This window comes from Peromyscus californicus, unplaced genomic scaffold (assembly GCF_007827085.1).
Source record: "Peromyscus californicus insignis strain IS unplaced genomic scaffold, ASM782708v3 Scaffold_14__1_contigs__length_90479793_seg_2, whole genome shotgun sequence".
NCBI classification, from domain to species: Eukaryota; Metazoa; Chordata; class Mammalia; order Rodentia; family Cricetidae; genus Peromyscus; species Peromyscus californicus.
The window spans coordinates 74,538,560-74,562,359 of NW_026294436.1; the positions used below are offsets into that span (position 1 = coordinate 74,538,560).

The 23,800-nt window shown below is 41.1% G+C and overlaps 1 protein-coding gene across 1 annotated transcript in view; it reads right to left on the reverse strand.

The window, feature by feature from the left end:
* Cenpf (centromere protein F) overlaps positions 1-23,800 on the reverse strand; it is a 48,138-nt gene that overhangs the window by 24,166 nt on the left and 172 nt on the right. The window contains exons 2-10 of the mRNA XM_052737986.1: positions 21,630-21,823; positions 20,377-20,573; positions 19,330-19,451; positions 18,836-18,927; positions 16,156-16,447; positions 14,862-15,064; positions 7,484-7,609; positions 5,627-5,755; positions 3,090-3,212 (exon numbers count right to left, since the gene is read on the reverse strand). Of these exons, the coding sequence (XP_052593946.1) occupies positions 3,090-3,212; positions 5,627-5,755; positions 7,484-7,609; positions 14,862-15,064; positions 16,156-16,447; positions 18,836-18,927; positions 19,330-19,451; positions 20,377-20,573; positions 21,630-21,791 (1,446 nt within the window). The 5' untranslated portion in view covers positions 21,792-21,823. The remainder of the gene's footprint in view (positions 1-3,089; positions 3,213-5,626; positions 5,756-7,483; positions 7,610-14,861; positions 15,065-16,155; positions 16,448-18,835; positions 18,928-19,329; positions 19,452-20,376; positions 20,574-21,629; positions 21,824-23,800) is intronic.

Below are 23,800 nucleotides of genomic sequence, written 5' to 3' on the forward strand. Positions count from 1 at the left end.
CAAGGTAACATAAGAGATGGGTAGATAGCCTAACAGTGGACATCAGGATTGCTCCGACTACAGCCATCACCACTGTAATCCCCAAGCTACATCAGCACTCTTAATGGCAAGTCACTTCTCTGGTCTTTGAACCACAGTTCAAAGTACAAGAGCCAGAAAAGCCTTTTCAATTCCTGCTGTTATCCCCAAAAGAAGACTCACAGGCAAGCATAAACACAAATTAAGATGAATGACACATATGTATGTAGGCCCTGTGCTAACCATGTTCCACACATGACTTCATTTGAACATGGTAGGCGCATGATACAGTACGACCTGAAATCAGAGATAGTACCACAACCCAGACCCCATGGGGATAAAACCAGTCTTCAGAAACATCTGCAAGACAATGTCCAGTCTATTAAAATGCCCCAGCAAGTCACGTTAAAAGGTGTTTAGACTCTGAACCAGATGATAGTTCTACAAAATGTTTCCACAGGCAGCCAGTCAAGTCGCAGGAGAGTTCCTGGCTAAAAGGGGAGCTCACAGAGGGAAGAGCTTCATGCCAGTCTGCCTGTGGAAATGTTAGCAGAAGCATCTGTTGGTTGGTCCCCACTGGCCAAAAGGCAAACATTTGTTTTGCTGCAATAAACACGTACTGGAAATGTTTGCAGATGAACCCATCACAGGATCTGACTGAATGGCTTCCACTTGGGGAGCCGATGTTGAATGCCCCCACCCCATCTCCAGCAGTGCTCCCCCTTTGTTGCTGGCTGGTTTAATAACTTCCTCTTTGCCATGACAGGTGTTCTCATTTGTAGTGAAATGCCACGGGGGCAAACGTATTTAGACTTTATCACCTAGATAATGAACAAAACTATATTTCTTTCATCGTTAGCAGGCTAAAAAGTGATGACAAAACAGTTCGATAGGGGGAAAACATTTTTTCCTGTAGTATCTGAGAAGACACCTCTACTGATCTTCTCTTGTTCTCTGTTCAATTTCAGGCTCTATTCAAATCACTGCAGTCTATCAGTTGTTCCTAAATGCTTCTTTTTTTTTTTTAATTTATTTTAATTTATTTTGCAATACAATTCAGTTCTACATAGCAGCCACAGACCTAAATGCTTCTTAATTAAGGCCTTTAAAACAATCTCCAGGCCACCAAGGAAGTTCAGAAGCCAAACTGACATGGGTAGGAATAAGATCCTCAGAACACCCCCACAGCCAAGACACTCCCTCATCCACTGCCTGGCAGAACAGGGATCTACAAGCAACACGGACCAGGCTGCACAGTGGATCCTAAGATCAATGGTCACTTCTAAGGAGTAATACCATTCATAATTACATGATTCTGTTTATTTTGACAGTGCCAGAGACTGAACTAAGGTCATTTCTTTATGTCTACGATTTTCCATGGGTTTTTCAACACTGTGACTCTCAATTAACCCTTCAAAAAGGGATTCAGATCCCAGCACTGTGGAGACAAGGCAGGCTCCACACTAGCCTGGGACATACAGCCGGAGTGCACTCCAGACAACAAAGAGCAAGTGGGCATGCCAGCCCAGGCCGGTAATCCCAGCAACTTGAGAGGAAGGGGCAGTGGGATCAAGAATTGAAGGTCTAACTTAGCTACTTGGGTTTTAGGCCATCCTAGGCAACACAGTGAGACTCCACCTCAAAAAGAAATAAGTGAATGAATGAAGAAGCAAAAGGGAGAAGGTAGAGCTGTAACAAACAATAATCTACATTGACAGTTTCACTTATTCCTTTTAAATCTGAACAATTCCTTTGTTCTATAATTCCACCTCTCAAGTGGTCTAAAACAATCTTTAAATCAGTGGTTCTCAATCTTCCTAATGTTGTGACCCTTTAACACAGGTCCTCTTGTTGTGGTGACCCCCAACCATAAAATTATTTCCTTGCTACTTCATAACTGTAATTTTGCTACTGTTATGAGTCATAATGTAAATATCTGATATGCAAGGTATCTGATGAAAGGGTTGTTTGACCCTAAAGGGGTCACAACCCACAGGTTAAGAACCACTGCTTTGAAATGTGATTTTTTTTATAGGGGCTGGAGAGATGGCTCAGAGGTTTTTTTTGTTTGTTTGTTTTTTCAGGACAGGATTTCTCTGTGTAGCTTTGCGCCTTTCCTGGAACTCACTCTGTAGCCCAGGCTGGCCTCGAACTCACAGAGATCCATCTGGCTCTGCCTCCGGAGTGCTGGGATTAAAGGCATGTGCCACCACCGCCCGACTGGCTCAGAGGTTTGAAGAGCAGTGGCTGTTGCTCTTTCAGAGGACATAAAGGCTCACAACTGTCTTTAACTCCAGTTCTAGGATATCGGACACCTTCTCTCTTCTTGCCTCTGTGAACACCAGGCATACATGTGGTACACAGACATAAACACATATAACCATACAATAAAAATTTTTAAATTTGTTTATAGCCAGGCAGTGATGGTGCATGCCTTTAATCCCAGCACTTGGGATGCAAAGGCAGGCAGATCTCTGAATTCAAGGCCAGCCTGGACTACAGAGTGAGTTCTAGGACAGCCAGGATTACACAGAGAAACCTGTCTCAAAATAAATAAATAAATAAATAAATAAATAAATAAATAAATAAATAAATAAATAAAAACTTGATTATATATTCTTAATTCCTCATGCTAAATGCATGAGTAAGCATTTCAAAGTAAAAAGAGAAAATAAGGACATATTCTACATATATAAAACACTTTTACATTAGCATCCTGAAAAGAAGAGAATATGCATGGTACTAATAAACTACTGACAAAGGTCAGGGTCCATTTTTCCGGACCAGGAGATGACTCAGTGTACGGAGGTGCTTGCTGCCAAGCCTGCTATCATGAGTTTGATCCTCGGAACCCACATAAAGGTGGAAAGAACGAACAAATGCCTGCAAGTTTTACTCTGACCTCCAGGAGCAGGATGTGACACACATGCCCATATGTGCACTTGCACACACACACACACACACACACACACACACACACACACACAATTTTTTTTTAATTCTTTAGACATTTTTTATTGTCATACTTCATCCTGTGTGGGGTTTGTTCCTTCACCCTCCTGCTCACATACCTCACTGCTTCTCCTCAGCTCATTCTCTGTGATCTGACTCTCCTGAAGGGCTTGTTCTGTTCTGTTGAACTTTTGCCTAAATTCTTCTAAACTCCTTTCTAACTGCTGCTTCACTGATGTGACCTACAAGAGAGAAAAAACAATGAAGTTCTGTATTTATGTTATCTGCAAATAATCAACCACTCTTAAAGAATAACAAAAACAAAAGGCTGAGATAAAAGAGAAAGACAGACTAGGAGAACATGGGTCATCATCCCCTGGTATGTGCAGAATGGCTCCGGAAGATCCAAGGACATCAAAACCCTCACTCTATAGAATGTTGTGGGGTTTGCCTATAACCTACACACAGATTCCTGAGTACTGTGCATCATCTCTATACTACCCATAGGTGCTATGTAAGTAGTTACTTTATTAATTTAGGAATTATGTTTTCAGATCATGGGCCTAACTACACAGTACACAAGTGAGCCAGAAAACGTTCAAATGTTCACACTACAGAGAGAGATTAAATACACTAAAAAAAACAGAGTATTGAGAGACTGAGATTGGAGACAGATGCAGCAACCAGGATGCTCAGTGCAGTAGAGGCACACGCCTCCCAGGCCATGAGCAAATAGCAACCTGGGAGTTGAACTGCAATCAAGGCCTGAGGTTGCCCCCACTTAGTGTATCCAGCCAGAGCCAGGGGGCCACATGGCTAAATGGAAGCAAGTGAGAGGAGGGCAGAAGACGAGCACCAGAGGGAAATCAGGAAGCCACCTGGGTCTGCCACCCAAGCACAGTCTGGTCTAGTGATGGGGCAGCAAGTGACCACACGGTTTTGACGGTTTTGAGCAGAGGAGCTATGGGATCTGACTTACGTGATGGAAGCTTCACTCTGACTACTGACTGAAAACAGACTGTTAAGAAACAACCACAGACAGGGGTTTAGGGGGCAGACAAGAGGCTGGCATGGTAACTGGTATCAGGATGTGGCCCTGGACATGGTTAAAGCAGTTGTATTCAACAGTGTGTGAACATAGACAGAAAAGTCAAATTTATTCTTAACTAGTAGGAAGGGCACATGGGAAAGTTTCTGGGGGTAGATGACAAAACTAGACGCTGACAGGTAATAGTGACAAGACCACATGCTATAAAATATGTAAGAGCTAGAGGGTGGAAATGACCAGGGTGAAACGTGTCTTCAGTCGTGAATACACAGCAGCTATGGTTGCGTGCACAAGACCTGCACGAGATCAAGTTAGTGGACACTCCAGCATGGACTGGAGAGAAGTTAGCTACCTCCCAGCCCTAACTGAGGAGCCATGGACAACTGATGGCTGCCGGGAGAGGGACAGTCAGTTTTCTTTAAGGGTGTGGCCCCTGGTAGGTCAACCATGCTCCTTTGGATGGCCCCATACCCATGATACACAGACTCAGAGGTTATAAAAAACAAAACAGAGGAGATGAAGTTGGGAGCATAGATCTGGAAAGCATTAAGAGGAGAAATAAGATGAAAATGATCAAGATATATTGTATGCATTTTTAAATTTTTCAAACAAAAAATTAAATTAAAAAAATATACTATCATTCACATGGAAATATATTCATACACTTTATAAAATACAAATATACACCAAGACGTGTGCACAAAGGTAGATTCAGCAGTTTTGATGGACTAGCCTGAAGTGTTGGCCTGAGCACTGTGAAGAATGGAATTCTATCTAGTGGGATGGAAAGGACGAGAGGAGGTACTCATCTAGAAGACAATAGCTGAAGTTCAATGATCACCTCATTATTGTTATCCACACAGAGAGAGTGCCAAGTACAGCGACAAGCCTGTGGTTCAGAAGACACCTCCAGGCTGGAGACATAACACAAGACCCATCATAATGCAGGGGGTATGCAAAGCCAGAAACCTGGGTAGGCCACTCTTAGAGTCTTAAATAAGCCAGCTGGTAACTATCCAAGCTGTAACTATATGGGGGAAGAAACTACTTAGGAAAGCCGCCCCCCCCCATTGTTATGTACTCCATAAAGACCAGAATATCAGATTTCCACTTATATCCAGATCTGAAAACCCAACCCATTTCACCCTTTCCTGAGAAAACTGAGCCATAAAGGTTGTTTTCCACTTTGAAAGAGAACGAAGGACATTTAACAAGAGACACAGACTTAGACTGATTCCCGTATCAGGAATACCAAAAAGTCAATCCCAAGGACTTTGGAAAGAAACAGGAGTTTCAGAGACTGGGGAGAGCAAGGGGAAGGGAAGGATGCCTCTCAGGTCTAATCTGATGTGTCACTGCTAAGTACACACAACAATTCTGTTCTGCACAAATGCCGAGACAAGGGACTTTGAAAGTTTTTACTATAAAGAATGACAAATGTTTAAGAAGATAATACATTTAACCTGAAATATTACATTTTTCAAAAAGTATGTATCAAAATCACATTTTTTTTCTGCTTTTAACTATCAATTAAAACAAAATCTAGGTCAACTGAAGTAGAAAAGGAGCATGCATGTGGGACTGTGAGAACTAAGTTCGGGGCCCTACCTTCTCCTGTTCCACCTGGAGGACATTGAGCGCATGCTTGGCTTGCTGTAACTCCTGGGTAAGTCTGGTTTTCATCTGAGTATACTCTTGGTCCAGAGCTTGGAAAGATCGATGCTGTCGGGACAGCTCCTGAAAAGTAAAACATGGGATCAAAGAGCCATTAACAGAGGAGATTCCACGAGCAGGCACAAGCATCCTAACAGGCAATGCTATATGAAAGTGAAAGACAACAGGGAGTCACACTAACCATCTACTGAATGCCAAAGACAATCACCCTGAACACTGGCCCTGATAATCAAATCCAGGTCTCAGAGGGAAAGAAAGATCAAGAGTCACCAGTTGATCCCATGGAAGCCAGTCAATTTCCACCTCATCTCTTATCTCAGTCATCTCACTTTGGAGAATGGAGGGCAGGTAAGACTAGCTGAGCTGCAACCAACACAACTTAGCACAGAAACACACCAAAAATTTAGGCATAAGAGCTGGGAAGATGGCTCAATGGATAAAATGCTTGCCATCCAAGTATGAGCACCAAAGTATGCATCCCAGGAACCCCAGAAAAGTCAGGCAAGTGTGCAGCCACCTTTAATGTCAGCACTCATGAGGCAGAGAAAGAGGATCCCCAGGGCAAGCTGTTTAGCTATAGTAGTAATTAGCCAGTTCTGGGTTCAACTGAGAAACCCTGACTCCAAAAATAAAGGAGTGCTGTGAAATATCTTTCTCTATGCTATGAACATGTATTGTTCTGATTGGTTGATAAATAAAGGTGCATTGGCCTATGGCAAGGCAGCTTAGAGGCAGGCAGGAAATCCAAGCAGACAGACAGAGAGAAGAAAGAAGAGGAAGGAGAGACACCAGCAGTCGCCGAAGGAGAAGCAAGATGCCAGCAGACCAGTAATGCCACAGCCACATGGCAAAACATAAATTAATAAAAATAGGTTAATTTAAGATGAAAGAGCTAGCTAGCAAGAAGCCCGCCATAGGCCATACAGTTTGTAAATACTATTAAGCCTCTGAGTGCCCCTGTGGGACCGTGGGGCAGGGCGGATCAGAGAAACCTTCCGGCTACAGTGGAGAGCAACTGAAGACATCCTGCGTCCACATCAAGCCTCTTCACTCCTGCCCATATATGTGCATGTACTTCTGCACTCATGTACCTACATACATATAGACCACATGCTTAAAAATAAAACAAAAGAGGGCATTAGAGCTGAGCATGGTGACACACACACCCCTAATCCAGAATTCAGGCAGTAGAAGCAAAAGGATCAGAAGTTCAAGGAGCCTGGGCTAATGAGCTCATATTCAAAAGGGGGGAGAAAAAGAAAAGAAAATGAGGGCTTAACTAATCAGTCATATACACTTACAATGGTCTTCATTTGAAAAAACAGCCATAAATGCTGCTAGTTGACTGACAACTGGGGGAACATCTGTTATCACTTATGCTCAGAGTGAAGCACCTGAACAACCCACATTGGCAAAACACCTGCCAGCCCATCTTTGGTTCCCTGACTGCCTCAAATACCTTCTTAGGTAATGAACCAGCTCCCAACCTTAAAAGACAACTGACAACACAGCAAATCCTCTCACTGTGGATCAAGAGCTCAAGACACTCCTTCTCTACTCAGTATCAAATCCCAAGCCCGTAAAGAAAATGAACTCAGAGAGTGTCCTTGTTAATCAAACAGTGAACGATGGGAAAAGCACAAACTGCAGTGGGAGGAAAACGCAGTGGCGTTGTGCTCACAAAGCATGCCTGCTCCACAACGTCCTCAGTCATAATAAACAGCTCTTCCTTCCAAACTACAGTCAACAGGTCCTTCTCAGAAAAAGTCCTCCATGAACCCATCCCCTTACCTCCTGAAGCTCCTTTTCCTTCTCCTTAATCTTCTGCTCCAGAGAACATCTGGCACTCTCTGCATTCTGTCGATGACAACTCAATTCCTCAGTCAAACTTTTCAGCTTCTGTTCCAAGGCAGTACACTGGTAACCGATAAAAATGTTCCATAAAACAAGTTACTCAAAGAAGCCAAGTTTTGTGTTTTAAGAAATTTTAGTCCAGGTCAGTATGATGATCCGTATCTTGAAATCCAGCACTAAGGAGTCAGAGGCAAGCAGATCTCTGAGTTCGAGGGCAGTATGGTCTACATAGTTAGGTCCAGGCTAGCTAGGGTTACACATTAAGGTACTGTTACAAAAACCCAAAAAACTATAACAAAAAACTGTAGTCCCTAAAGTCTATTTTGTGTTTACCATTGTTTTGATTTTTTAATTTCATTTAAAAAGTCAGGTTTACATTCATTACCTAAATCCTAAGGTCACTATGATTCTATCAGCAAATATGAAATTTATACTGAGAGGAACTAGCTAGCACAAGGATGGTAGGCATCAGTACACTTTTAAAGTATTTCATGTGTGCCCTGGGAAAGGGAGACAGTGTTCTCAGAACGCACCCCACCACTGCATGCCAAGCACACATCAAAAGGCAGCAAAAGACCTGAGAACTCAGCAGGTCGAAGCACTTGCCACACAAGGCTGACAGTCTGACTTCAATCCCCAGAACCCACATGAAGAGTTGAATGTGATGGTTTGAATCTGTCAGCCCAGGAATCCCATGGCGAGATGGGTTTGGAGACAGGAGGGGCGTCCAGAAATTCTTGGTCCAACTAGGCTGATGACTTACTCCTCAAAGTTATCCTCTGACCTCCTTCACAAAGAAAGTCAGTAAGTAAACAAGCAGTGATGCTGACATAGTGATTTATGAGCTATGAAATAGCTAGAGCAAGCTCCTTACCCTGCTATGAAAATATCCTGCAAGCACATTAGAGACAGAGAAATAGTTTTGAGTCAGGGTCTAAGTAAGTAAGTAGCCCAGGCTGGCCTGAAACTTACAACATTGACCAAAGTGGTCTCAAACTCAGGATCTGCCATCCTATAACTTTCTGATGCTGGGTTAAAAGCAGGTACCACCATGCCCAGCCCACAATGAATTTTTGTGAGAAATGTTAAATATTAAACTACTTCTTTACATAATACTTCCATTATACCATTACATTTCTAGAGGTTCACAGAATCCCAGAAAACCATAGCCTGTATTTAAATTATGCTCTCAGAAACAATAAAAAGAATATGCTGTTGCTTTCTTACACACACACACACACACACACACACACACACACATACACACACACACACACACACACATATATAGTTATCTGATAATTTAAAAAATGTTAATTACATGAAAACTTGGGGTATTTTCCTAAAGTTAAATTTAAACAAAATTGTTTTAGTCCTTCAAGTGGTGAGATTCACTGCATATCTTGAAGCTATTCCTTTAGATCAAATCCTTAATGCTGTGGAATAATCCTTCTATACACTGTGAATACGGATTAGTCTCATCGGTTGATAAAAAGCTGACAGGCTGGTAGCCAGACAGGAAATACAGCCAGACACAGAGGACTCTGGGAGGAGGAAGAGTGGAGTCAGGGAGAAGACGGCAGGCTGCCGAGCAAGCAGAACATACAGAAAATGAGGTTAACAAGCCATTAGCCACATGGCGAAGCAAAGATAAGAATATGGATGAATTTAAGTGCAGAGTTAGCTAGAACAAACCTGAGCTATTAGCCAAGCATTTATAAGCCTCTGTGCCGGTTATTTGGGAGCAGGCAGTCGGGACAGGAAAACTCCGCCTACATCTTAAAATGACTGACCCCCCAAAAAACAACACTTAAGGAGTAATAAGAAAGCTTTGTGGGGGCTGGAAATATGGCTTAGCAGAGATGGCTGCTCTTCCAGAGGACTGGAGTTCAATTCCCAGTACCCACACAGCAGCTCACAACTGTCTGTAACTCCAGTTCCAGGACATATATGTCCTCACACAGAGATATATGCAATGTACATAAAAATAAATAAATCATTGGGGGGGAAAAAGCTTTATATTAATAGGGAAGAGTTCTCCATTCTGTGAGGTGCCTCAATTTAATAAATTTCACTAATATTTTTCTCCGAAATTTTTTCAATACATATGTGTTACTTTGTGTGCACACACTGTGTGCATGTGTATGAAGGTAAACATTTGCAGGTGCACATGGAGACCAGAGGTCAACATCAGTGTCTTCCTCAATGGTTCTCAGTTTTTCAGGCAGAATCTGTCAATGATACTGGAAGGGTTCACCAATTCAGCTGGACAGCCTAGACAGCCATCACCAGGGATCCTTCTGTCTCTGCACTGTCCCCTCTCCCCCACCACACCCCAGTGCTAGGATTACAGCACGTGCAACCATAACCAGCTATGTTTTAATTATTGTGTGTGCATATATATATATGCTGGGGGGACACAACACATGCATACAGGTCAGAGAACAACGTTTTGGAGTCAGTTCTCTCCTCCAACCATGGGTTCTGGGGACTGAACTCAAAATCAGTTCACAGATCCTATCTGCATCTGTATTATGTATGCATGTAATTTAAGTATGAGTGTTGAGGACAGACTGAACTCCAGTGCTCAAGCTTGTGTGAGCACTTTACTGACTTAAGCCATCTGTTCAGCCACCCATAGTCTAATTTAACACTACTGAGTATTATATTAGAAACCTGAGAATTCAGAAGAAAACAGTATGCAATATTTACTGGAATATAAAATGTCGATTATTAACTAACCAAAGACGAACAGCAACAAACTGGTCAATGGTGACTAAATGATTTTAGAAATACCATAACTAAGAAGATAGCCTGAGCTGTACACAGTAGCACACACCTGTGCTCAGCATTCAGAAGGCTGAAACAGGAAAATCATCAGTTTGAAGTCAGTCTGAGCTACACAGTGAAACACTTTCTAAACAACACGAACTGCTTACTTCACATGTGTGTGCTCTTTGTATGCAGATGAATGCCCAGCTCTTTACTTGGGTGCTGGGAATCCACTCAGGTCCACAGCAAGCACTTCATCAACTGATCTATTTCTTCAGTCTCAGAAAACATTACATTCTTAAGCCAATGCAACAAATTCACCCACTGCCTCAGACATTAAGATAACTTCCTTCCATTGCTATAATTATTGTCTTTTTTTTAATTCCCAAGGAATACTACAACATGATTTTCAACAATAACTATAAATTTAACAAATAGTGATTGAGAACCCACTGTGTCCTCCACTGCTGTAGGCTGTGGAAAAACAACTAAGATCATAGCCCCTAAGACTGCCATTTTGACGGCTGACCATGTCAAACAGAACAAAACCAAAAACCAAGCACCAAAGTAAATGAACCCTTGGCGCCCTCTACTGGCACTCCTTCACAGTGCAGCGCATTCCTAAGGGACAGCAACCCTTTCCTTATAGACGGGAGATTAAAACAGACCCTTGAAGGTATTTATACCTCATTCAAAAATATTCTGAATACCACTGTGGTTCCAATGATGCACAATCCATGTGTAAGTAACTGCCCACTAGATGTCATGTATGCTCTGTAATACTCTAAAGCAGTGGTTCTCAACCTTCCTAATGCTGCAACCCTTTAACCCTTTAATTCAATTCTTTATGTTGTGATGACCCCAACCATAAAATTATTGTTGATACTTCATAACTGTAATTGTGCTACTGTTATGAATTATAAATATATGATATACAGGATACCTGATACGTGACCCTTGTGAAAGGGTAGTTCATCACCCAGGGGTATGACCCATGAGTTGAGAACCAATGCTCTAAAGTGCACAGAGCTCAAGTTCCTCCAACTATGTAGTTTATGACCCTAAACACTCCATCAGCTTTTTCAATTGTAAAGCATGGGTGCTGATTCCACGTTAGCTGCTGTGAGCCCTAATCTCCTTCCAGCCTCCAACTGTAGTTTGTAAACAGCTGGAAAAAGAACCAAACAACGTTCAGTCACGTGAGAGCACAAGAGTATATTAGCTCCATTGGATTTAATAAGCAATTCTAATGGCACACATCATAATGTGATGTCAGCACAACATTCAACAAAGTCATATTAGGCACAAGAAGAAAAAGGAGAACTGAATTTTCAGTTGGGTAATTTGAAACTAACTTGGGGAGAAAAGAGAATCCAAAAGGCACTGAACTACATCTGAACCTTAAGGACCTGGAGGAACCGTAATAAGATGAAAGACAAAGTCAGATTCTCAGCACCCTCCAAGTCAAAACCTCTAACAACAGTCTGACTAGAGACCTCACCAAATATGACAGGTAGAACAAAAGAACTGTTCTCATCAAAAACAAGACAAATATTCATTCTTATTACACAGGAAGTCCCAGCTAGACAGAGATTCAACTCAAAATTAGCTAAGTTCAATACAAACTCAATAATAAGCTGTGATAACAGCAATTAATATTATAAATTCACCTTGACCCAGGTATTATTGCAAACCTTTTACAAAAATCACCTCAATCTTTACAAAACCTTAGCACAATGGTATTATTGTAAATAATAATACTTCAAAAAATAAAAAAGAGAACAGCAACAAATACAGCTTCTGAACATTACTTTGAAATAAATTATGAGTGGAAAGGAGGAAGCAGACTAATGAGAGTGTTCAAGAGAGTCTGTAAACATAACCAATACTGGGGAGAAAACAAAACAAAATGAGCAAACAAACCTCAACCCAGAAATATCCTTCAGGAATGAAGAGGGATCAAAACATCTTTAAATAAAGGGAAAGTAGGACCTTGTGAACAGCACACATACTCTAACAATGGAACAGGAAGCGCTTTAAGTGGAAAGGTAAAGATAAAAAATGGAACCCTGGAAGAATTTAGAAAGAAAGAAAATACAAGAAAGCATTAATATCTGACATTTTTAAATGTCTGACAACTGTCATAAAAAATGTAATACAGCCAATATAGTTCTAAGTGTAGGTTAAAAAGACATTTAAGACTACTATAAATGGGAAAGGATAAAAACAAGGGAGGCAAATGTGTCATATTAAAGCTGGCAAAATGAACAAACAGCCTATGAATCCTCTAAAATGTCTATGTAATCCATTGAATGGTAAGAAACACAGTAATCAAAAACAGAAACAGCAAAATGAATCACAGGCTTAAGTCATGGCAAAAAGTTACATGAAATGAGCTAATTCACCAATTAAACACTAGACTAAAAAAACATGACCTAATTCTATGCAAAACATATTTCAAAGAAGATAACATAGCTAGAATGAAAATAGAAATAAGGAAATTTGACCACTCAGATAAAAACATCAACTACTGTAATTCTCTCAGTAGGAAACATATAATTGTTAATTATTAAAGGAGTTGAATTTAAAATATTAAAATTTCCATGAAAGAAATCTCAAGCCTGGTTGATTTCACTGGGGAATTATACTCAGTCCATTAAGATAAACTTATCAATGGCATTTTCTTCAAGAAAACTGAACAGAACAGTTCCCAGTTCATTTTATGAATGAGATTACCCTGATAACAAGTATCATACAAAGATGGAAGAAAAAAAGAAAATGCCAAACAATAATTATCTCTCATGAAAATAAGACACCCAAATCCTTAACAAGTTATTGACAAAAAAAAAAAAATCACATCAAAGTAAAAAGTTACATGCCATAATCATGTGGGACGTTTTCTAAAGACATACGGCTCATTCAAATATCTGAAACCCGGGCCGGGCGGTGGTGGCGCACGCCTTTAATCCCAGCACTCGGGAGGCAGAGGCAGGCGGATCTTTGTGAGTTCGAGGCCAGCCTGGTCTACAGAGCGAGATCCAGGAAAGGCGCAAAGCTACACAGAGAAACCCTGTCTTGAAAAACCAAAAAAAAAAAAAAAAAAAAAAAAAAAAAAAAAAAATCTGAAACCCAATCAGTATAATCTGCCACATTAATACGTTACTACCTCATATAACTAAATTTGAACCTTCAACTATCTTAAAACAAAATTTTAATTAGGGAAGAAAAAGGAACCTGCTCATAGAAAGCAGAGAGACCCAGGTCTACTGCTGCAATTTTCACCTATAAACTCAGAAATGCTATTTATCAAAGGAAAAAAATCCTTTGTTTTCAGGGTTCTCTGTAATTTTAATAGCCAAATGAAAGAACCATAAGCCCAGAATATAAATAATGACACTACAAGGGCCCTGAGGAAGAGGCCTGAGGTGGTTTTGTGTTCACCAAAATATTGTGCACCCTAATAAACTTATTTGGGGTCAGAGAACAGGACAGCCACAATATTAAACATAGAGGATAGGCGGTGGTGACACACGACTTTAATCCCAGAAAGAGAGCCTTTAATCCCAGGGAGTGATGGTAGAAAGGAAAGATACATAAGACATGAGGACCAGAAACTAGAAGCATTTGGCTGGTTAAGCTTCTAGCAGCAGTTCAGCTGAGAGCCATTGGGATGAGGACACAGAAGCTTCCAGTCTGAGGAAACAAGATCAGCTGAGAAGTTGGCCAGGTGAGGTAGCTGTGGCCTGTTCTGTCTCTCTGATCATCCAGCGTTGACCCCCAGTACCTGGCTCCAGGTTTGTTTTTTATTAATAAGACTCTAAGATTCCTGCTACAGAGGCCAGAGAGTAAATGGCAGAAAACACATGGCCTGGGGGGAAAGTGGGTTGTTCAAGTACAATGACAATATAATCCAAACACTAGGCCCAGAGAGATTGGGTCCAGAAAGCACCAAGTCCATCATGGTTGGTTCTGAAAGGTAATTCATTTCTCCATGTTACTGTAGTTTCTTAAAAACTATCGAATGTACTACTATTTTCTGAATTTATTCACTGCCTCCACAGGGTAATAATTTTTGCCACTCTACATATCCCCAGAACTAGAATAATGCTGAACATACAGCAGCACTCAATAAATAACTTAATGAATGAGGACAAATGACAGAAAAAAGAGGAAGACCAGAGAGAGGTAGGGTGGAGCTAAGGGAACAAGCCCTCAATAGCCCTAAGTAAAGTCTTTGGCAGCATGCCTCTACCAAGTCCCAGGGCAGATCATCTAAATCCCACCCTGTGTCCTGAAACTATCTGACAGCCTCAGTATTCCTCCTAGTCCATGTGACATTACTGGTCACTGTGACTTGCTCAATGTCACTCAGCTGGAAAGGCACTAGTGAGACAGTCCCACTACCTACCCAACTGCAGACAGCCCACTACACTAGTTCATCTGCATCAGGAGCATGTGCTTTCAAGACCTTTACGAACAGTTACTGTATACATTTAGGTATAGAAGATGGCGATTTCTCAACCATTCATGGAAAGTCAAGTACCTTGTTTGCTGCCTGGTCATACTGTGCTGTGGTTCTCACTAGTTCATCCCTGGCTTTATTCAAAACTTTCTCTTTTTCAATTAATTCCACTTTTGTTTTCTCCAGCTGTAGCTGTAACTCTTGAAATTTATTCACTTGGCCTTTCATTTCCTTTTCTTGCCCTTGCAGGCGTAGTTCCAACTCATTCATCTTGTTTTTTAGGTCTGAAAGCACAAAAGAAAATAAAATTCCGATTTATATATACAAAGACATACATATACTTATACAAAATGTTCACAACTTTTTATTTTACCTACTCTGAAATCTTTGGTGAGATAACTCTAACATTAAATACAGAAACTATGTTAACTGGATTTAACTTCAGCAGTTGGCATCTTCATTGACATGTATATTTAAGTAGTCTATATAAAAAGCAGTGAAATACATTTTCTTATGTCTCCACAGAGGAGCAAAGAAGGGATGCTTTGCAAGCAGCACCTTATGGTGATGTAGTAGTTACCACAAGTAAGGCCCTGTGTAAAGGTTATCACTTGACTTTAGACAGTGGAAACTAATATTTGCTTTATGTCATATCAATGCAAATTCGTGCTAGGCAGTGATATGCTCACCTTCCTACGGTGCCTAGGAGCTTGGCCGCCACTGAAGATCAAGACATGTAGACCTCTTACACTGCCAGAATTAACAATGGTACCCTCCCCTTTTCCTGCACATGCAGTACTGGTTCCAGTGGCATTGGCAGGGTGACAGCTCTCACCAGCAAACCCTGAAGATGAGTCTCAAAACATCACAGCACTGGAAATGATCAGAATCCGCAGAGGAGATTCCAAAACACCACCTGGTATGCTTGGCATCAGCTGCAGTGTGCTACAGCAGCCAAGGTTACAGGTTTGCCTCCATATGGACAGCGCGGCAGCACAAGGCAGAGCTATTCTGCAGATACATGCCACACCTCTCCAAGGCTGCTCAGGCCACAGGCTCATTCTAAGGTCTCAACAGAGCCAGGTGAGAATCATGAGGAGTGCAAACTTGTAACCAACCTACTCACTCTGCTTTTGGGAAAATAAGTTAATGCCTCTCAAACTACTTTTAAAGGCTCACAGTGCCATGTTTTCAATACAAATACAAGTTTATTCCAAAACTGTCATGTCTTTTGTTATTACCGAAATGGCAAGTTTCACAACATAAGCCTGAGAAGTGAACTACCAATGTGTTCAACAAAATATACAATGCACACTGCAGACTGAAATGATCGTGGAAAACCTCCATGTAAACTTAATTTATGTCAGAAAGTTACCTTGATTCTGGGCCTTGACTTGCTCCCAAAGCTGAGAACCACTGGGATTGTCACCAAAGTCGCTGCTGCAGCCTCTCTTCCCTGTCTGCAGACTTGATCTGTTAGGAGTCACTTCTTCTTCCCCCAAAGAGTGAGAGGCAGAGACATCTCTCCTAAGTGGGGTTTTCAGAGAACTAGATGAAAGGCGACTCGGGGTCTTTTCCTGTTGCCAAGAAAATACTGATGAGGAAGCCTGATGTCTTGCAATGTCCCGGTGATTCATGGTGGCTTGCTGAAGAGGCTGGTTCACTTTCTGTAAAAATAGAAACTCTTCAGAGCCCATTAAGTCTCAATTTTCTTTTTAATTTATTCACCCCTCGCCACCCCTCACCCCACCCCCAGTGTTAGGGATCAAACCCAGGGCCCTGAGCATGATCTGAAAACATATTACTGCTGACCTACATCCCCTGGAAATCTCAATATTCAGGGCTATTTCTTTTCAGACAGAACATGTAGCCACAATCCCACGATGATGATGCTTGCACAGCATGCTAATATTGAATGTTAACCAGGTGTAGGACATCATAAGTTAAATGCCAAGACTTAGTAGTGCAATGTCCTGATAGTCAGACTTCTCAGCACTGAAGGATGAGCAAGAACGACCATCTGAGGTACCATCAATCCATAAGGGCTAAATCTTGGTTCTACTTACCATTATTCACCTCCATTTTCAATTCCAAAATTGGCCTTCCTTTGCCCAGGCACCTTTACACTAACTATCAACCTATGGAACTGTCCCTGATCTCACATTTCATTATCTGGTAACGCACTCCAGAAACATCACGTGGCTCTTTATAATCAACACTAGCATGTAGCCTGTGGAGAGATGCTGTGTTAGTTCTATAGCAAGCATTCTTCTGACTACTGGAGAGGTTCAATGGTCATAGGAATTCACATGCCTTATAGGGCACAACAGGTACCAAATGATGAAGCACATGTCCTTAGGACAAGTTAGAGAATTTTTATTTATCTTGGTAAGCAGTGCCTTTGGTGCAACAATCCTGGTGACCTCAAAACAAGGTTTAAGGATGTGTAAAGAAATAGGCCTTTCGATTCTCAAATAGTTACCTACTTATAAACTCTGCCTTAAGCTGTTTGAATTGTGATGTATCACCAAATGTCTGTTTGGCAGTGATGTACAAATGATACGAAACTAGGTTGTATTGGGGGGCTTTTGTTGCTGTTACTGTTTTAGAAAATGACATGACGAGCACAGCAGTGGTGAAGGAGTCTTCCAGATCAGGTTTGGAGGGTGGTCTCTAAAGTAGCACAGGTTTTAAATCCGCGTTTCCACCCACTTCTCCGCTTAGTGACCCATATCAAAATGGAGTTGATACCTAGGCTGCAGCGAGGTGGTAGTATGCCCTGTATACATGAAGCCCTAGATTCTATATACAACACAACATAAACCAAGTTTAGTGGCACACACCTGTGATCCCTAATCCTCTGCAAATAAGGCAGGAGGTTCGAACCCCAAGGCAATCCTCCACAGCTGTATGGTAAGTTTGAGACCAGTCTAAGACAGGAGACTATCTCAAAACACAAAACAAACAAAACCTACTGGCAACGACCTATAAGAAATAGGACACTGTGTTGCCAACGTTCTCCTCTGAAAAGAGAATTTTACCAAAAACGACCCTCAAAACTCACAGTTCTTATAGTTAACTGCATTCCACCACTAAGTATCAGGACAAAAGAATAATTCTGTAGTACTTCTCTCTCCAAATCAGGTCCTTATCTCAGGGTTAATAAGGAGATAAAATAGATTTGGTGTCCCCATGAACATTTACCATTTATGGACAAAACTAACCTCACCTGAAGTCCTTAGGTTTTGTTTTAAGACAAGGTCTTAACCATGTAGGTCAGGATAGCTTGAACTCAAGATTCTTCTGCCTCAGTCTCCTCAGTGCTGAGATCACAAGCATGTTCCGTTTTAATTTTATTTATTTGTGTAATAGGGGAGTAAGTACAGTAACATGCATACTGAAGCACCTGCATGCAGGTCAAAGGATAACTTTCAGGAGTCAGTTTTCTCCTTCCCCCGTGGGGTTCCACGGATCAAATTCAGACAGTCAGGTTTGCCCAGCAATTGCTTTACCTGCTGAGCCATCTTGTGCAGCTCCACTCCACACCCACCCCCCCCCCTTTTTTTTTTGGCTTCTTGAGACAAGGTTTCTCTGTGTAGCTTTGGTGCCTGTCCTGGATCTCACTCTGTAGACCAGGCTGGCCTCGAACTCACAGAGATCCACATGCCTCTACCTCCTGAGTGCTGGGATTAAAGGCGTATGCCACCACCGCCCAGCAAAAATATTTATTTTTATTTTCTGTGCATTTGAATTTATCTGCATGTATGTCTGTATGAGGGTGTTAAATCCCGGTGTTGGAGTTACAGACAGTTGTGAGCTGCCATGTGAGTGCTGGGATTGAACCTGGGTCCTTTGGAAGAGCAGCCAATGCTCTTGAACACTGGAGCCATCTCTCCAGCGGTTTGTGGCCCTATTTTTAAAAAAACAAAAATAATCATCACCAATGAGCCCTGAAATTTTTCTCAATATAAGAGAAATATGCCAGCCCTAGATAAGGTAGGTCAGTCTTATGCTTCAGCAAAGAATTTCTTCTGCAGGGACCATAATGAACTTACTTTAGCATGCAAAGCTTTAACTTCTGCCTCTAATTTTTTCCGTTCTTCAACTTCTTTATTATATTTTTCTTTTAGATCTTCATATGTGGAACCTTAAACACAGACAGTCAAATGAGATTTTATGTCAACCAATCATTTCATAAGTAAATTAACAGATCAGCAATGATTGCACTAAGTCTTGAAATAAGTACCTCAATCTTTAATAGAAAGAAGACTGGAGCAACATGTCAAAATACTGATCAAATTACTCAAACATGAAACTGAGGTGTCTCCCATATTCTGAAACTTTTAAAACATACTGCAGAATGGTAAGATGTAAGGGTTAATGCTCACCTCTAACGGCTCAACATAATTCAACGAAGACGCAAACAAATATCCAATTGGGGATGACATTTTTAAAAGACCAAAATTAAAAGCTGCATTCAAATGTGGACTAATTCATTGCTCTTGCAGAATTTAAAACAGAGTTGTTTATACCAAATAAAAATCTTTACCGATATAACATTTACTTGGTGTGAGTGGAGTTGTAAAAAGGTTTTGTGGTGTACTGCATGGATTCAAAGAAACATCTATAGACTGTGCGGCTTGGTGGCTTCTTTCAAGTTCAGATTTACACCTGTTAAAAAAGAACCCAAGAGACCAATAAGACAGATTACAACAAAGGCTACAGAGTGCAAATGCTATACATTCCCAGAGAACAAAAGAGCATATGAAACTTTGCTTCTAAGAATCCTTTTATCCAGTAGACATCTAGTGAGCCCTAATCTTTAAGCCAGATGTAAAATGCAGTACCCTGTCTTCAAAATATAATGAGGACCTATCACAATAAGCACTACAGCAGCAAAGAAGTGTAGGGGACTAGGGATATAGTCCAAGCAAATCTTATGTTCCATCTAAGCCAAAGAAAGACACAAAGAGCTCAGAACTTCAGAAGGCCAAGTTGAGTAATATTCTTAAAACATAGGTTTTAATTATGAAAAGAGAGACATTACTTATGAAAATTATTTCAAAACAAGAGATTTGGGGTGGGCAGGACAGCTCAGCAGGTAAAGACAGACAATCCAAGTTTCATTCCTGAGATCCATAAGTGGAAGGGGAGAATTGACTCCCAAAAGTTGTCCAATGACTTCCATATGTGTGCATGAACACACAAATGTAATAAATGTAGAGACCTGATTTACAGATATCATATGGCATTTTAAAAAGAGATGTATAAATTAACATATCTAGAAAGGATTATGACTAGAAATGCTACGCATCCATGTTAGGGGCTATTTACTCCACCTAGACAGAAATTATAGGCAGGCAAGTGATGATCTCTGGCAGCTTTAGTTTGCCAGAGTCCATGGCAAAAGCAAGGGGTGGCAAATGATACCCTCGAGTGTTTGTCTTCCTGTATATTGGGATCCTTAGCCCTGCAAACTTTAACAACTCTTGTGTGAGCCTAGAAATTACAATTCCTCAGCCTTTGGTCAAGCTCTCAGCTGGGGGTCTGAGACCCTTGGCACTGAAGTCCACACGAATACTACTCAGACAGTTACCGCTTAAGTTCCAGTTCCAGTTTTTCTATTTGTTTTCTGCATGAGCTCAGTTGACCTTCTTGAAAATTCAGTTGGGACTCCTTAACTTGAAGTTCATGAGAAATCTTCTGCTTTGTTCTCTCCAGAGTTTCACATATTTCCACCAGTCTTTGATTTTCCCTTTTCAGGTCTGCACCCTCTGTTTTTCCATCTTCAACCTAACAGATTATTGACAAGAAAATAGTTCTGTTGTTTGTGTCCTTACCAAGTATTATGTGTAAGTCTAACTCTAAAACTAACTTTCTGAGACACGGTAGTAATAAACCCCACCCTGGGGTGGCAGAGGGGATGCTTCATGAACATAGAAATTTTAAACGACCAAATTGTTGAGCATATAAATAGGAAAGTTCTATAAAGTTACATACTATATTATCTTTTAACATGCTTTGAAGAATTTGAAAAAAAGGCTAAAGCAGTGGCTCAGTGGATAAAGAGCAACTTGCTGCTCTTGCAAAGGACCTGGGTTCAGCTCCTAACACTCATATCACATGGCTCAGAACTGTCTAGAACTCCAGTTCTATGGGGTCCAGTACCTTTTTCTGAGCCCTCAGGTACTACATGCATATGGTGTACTTACAATCAGGCACACACAACACATACATATACATATTTTAATAATGTATATGTAATACACATAATAATAAAATAAATACAAATGTATATATATTTTTTAAAGAGAATTTTAAAATAAACTTTATAACTTTTCCTAAACAGTTCACTTTCAAGTTTTGCCAAGGAAGCCAGTTATTTTAAGAAATGAAAAAAGACCTTTCCATAAGCAAAAATACATTAGAAGCCATGATTGTGCTACCACACAATTGGCTAACAGACTTTTTGTTTTCGTTTTTAAAGAAGTCTTATGTCTTTATTTAATACTCCTGAAGAAATGATGCTGGAAATCCCAAAGTAAAAAGCTCCCTGTCAGAGAGCACCCTCCACCTAAACTGTAAAATACCTTAACAGTCCAGAGCTGAAGCCAGACAGTTGTCCTTACTGCACAAGGCAAAAAAGCCCCTTCCCAAAAAGGAGTTAAAATGAAATTAAGCCCTAAATATCAGCAGGTGGGGAGCAATAAAGCCACAGATGAAGAAAACCAGAGGCAACTTAAAATGTCTCAAGGAGAGACAATCATCACCTGGAGATGACAAGTTCCCTCTTCTACAAGAAAGCAAATTATCCAAAAGGAAGCCGACTGCTTCAAAAAGCAGTGATACCTTCTGCTTCTGCTTCTGCAGCGCGGCTTCTAGAGAGTCAAGCTGAAACTGCCTCTGCTGCTTTTCCTTCTTCAGTTTGTCCAGCTGTCCTTCAAGCTCTTGAATTTTCTGAAGAGCTCTTGTAGGGAGCCCTTCCTTCCATTCTTCCAACGCCCAGCTCATTCTGTGTTATTTTTCAAGCCTTTGTAAGTAAACTGAAAAGAATAAAGTCAGTAAAGGAAACTCTGAGATTATATAGCAAAATTATCTGTTTTCCTCTTCATTTATTATTTTTTCAGGTTTTTTGTTGTTTTGTTTTGTTTTTTGAGACAGGGTTTCTCTGTGTAATAGCCCTGGCAGTCCTGGAACTTGTAGACCAGGCTGGCCTAGAACTCACAGCAATCCCCCTGCCTCTGCCTACCAAGTACTGGGATTAAAGGTATGGCCACCACCGCCTGGCTATTTTTTCAGGTTTAAGCTTTCATATAGCTACTTGCGTTATATAAAACAAATGCTTTACTGTAACGTTTCCAGGTGAAACAGATCCTACCTACATGAGAGAAAAGCATGACATTATTTTACAAATGTTCTTTTCCTTATTCTTATCATTATCACTCACACTTTGCATCCCCAGAGAGGCCTTTTCTGAGATACCTAACCAGGGAATAGCTTCCAGTCAGTTTCTCACAAGATACCCAGCTCTTTCCAAGCTGGTATTTGTTAAATTAATACATGTATCAGCCAAGACTGGATGCCAGGTTACTACCAGGACCATTCCAAAGGTGGTAAAGGCACACTCCAGACGAAAAGGAAAGAATACAGTGACTCAAAGCACATTTAAGCCCTACCACTTTCACTTAAATAATGCACAACCTTGAGCAAATCATTCAATTGCTCTTAATGTCCTGGTTTCCTCATTTATAAAAAGTTGGCAACTTCCACAAGCCTCAAAATGGCATCTCCTAGTACATTTTATGTACATGTTAACTATTATGTCAGTTCCCCCAAATATACTTCAGCCTATGAAACAAAAGGAAACGTGGATTACTGCCTTCTGAGCTACTTCTGAGTATGTACACTGAGACAGTATCTAACTGCAAATATTTTGAAAAAATATTTTCCAAAGTTAAAGAGAAACAAAGATCCTGACATGTTATATATCAAGGCTTGAAAACTGTTTTTGCTGCCAGCTTCATTATTTTTCTCCCAGATCTCTGAAGACATCTGTAACTCCACAACCAATTTCTCACAAAAAAATTCTGAAAGGAATACGGCCTCTCAACGAACAAAGGGCAATTTACCCTGCTCTATGAGATGGCTTGTTCATTCAAGAGCGAGAGTAGAATACACCAAAAATCACACACTAACTAGTCTTAACAATTCAGCCAGCCACCAAAATCATTACATCAAGATGCCACAGCCATATCTGGGGGTGATGATGCAAGCCTTTAACCCCAACAGTTGGGAGACAGAGACAGAGAGGGATGGAGGGAGGGAGAGGGATGGAGGGAGGGAGAGGGAGAGGGGGAGGGGGAAGGGGAGGGAGAGAGAGAAATAAAAGATGCCACTGCCAACAAGACAAAAAGAACAATCCAGAGACGAGAAACAAGCAGGGGAAACCAGCAGGCCGCTTTTCTAATTGAACAAACAAACAGCTACATAGATTTGTTTGTAGTCACACGCTTACACATTTTCTGTGTGATCGCCTAATTGTCATTAGGTGTTGACAAACTAAGAAATCAGTTGTCGGCCATCTAAGTCGGATCTCTGGAGCCAAAGAAGGAAAAACAACGGAAAAGGTAAGACTAAAGGGGCAGGGTCTGAGAGGAAGACGAAACTCTGAGGCGAACGGTCTAAAAGAGCGGTTCTCGGGGACTGCCTATCAGATATTAACACTACGGTTAGTAACAGCAGAACTAGTTTTGAGTAGCAACGAAATAATGTTATGGTTGGGGAGGGGGGAGGGTCACCACATCCTGAGGTGCTGTCTCAAAGGGTCTCCGTACTAAGAAGGCTGAGGACCACCGCTCTCAAAGGACTTCCACCGACACTGTCTCAGAAGGTGCGGGGGGCCCTAAGGAGGCTCGTCATTTCTGGCTGCTGAGCACACGCCGCCCGGCCCGGCACCCAGGTGACCCTTAGTCAAGGGAGAAAGAAGCTTCTAGAAGCCATGAGGGTAGGCGCGGTGCGGA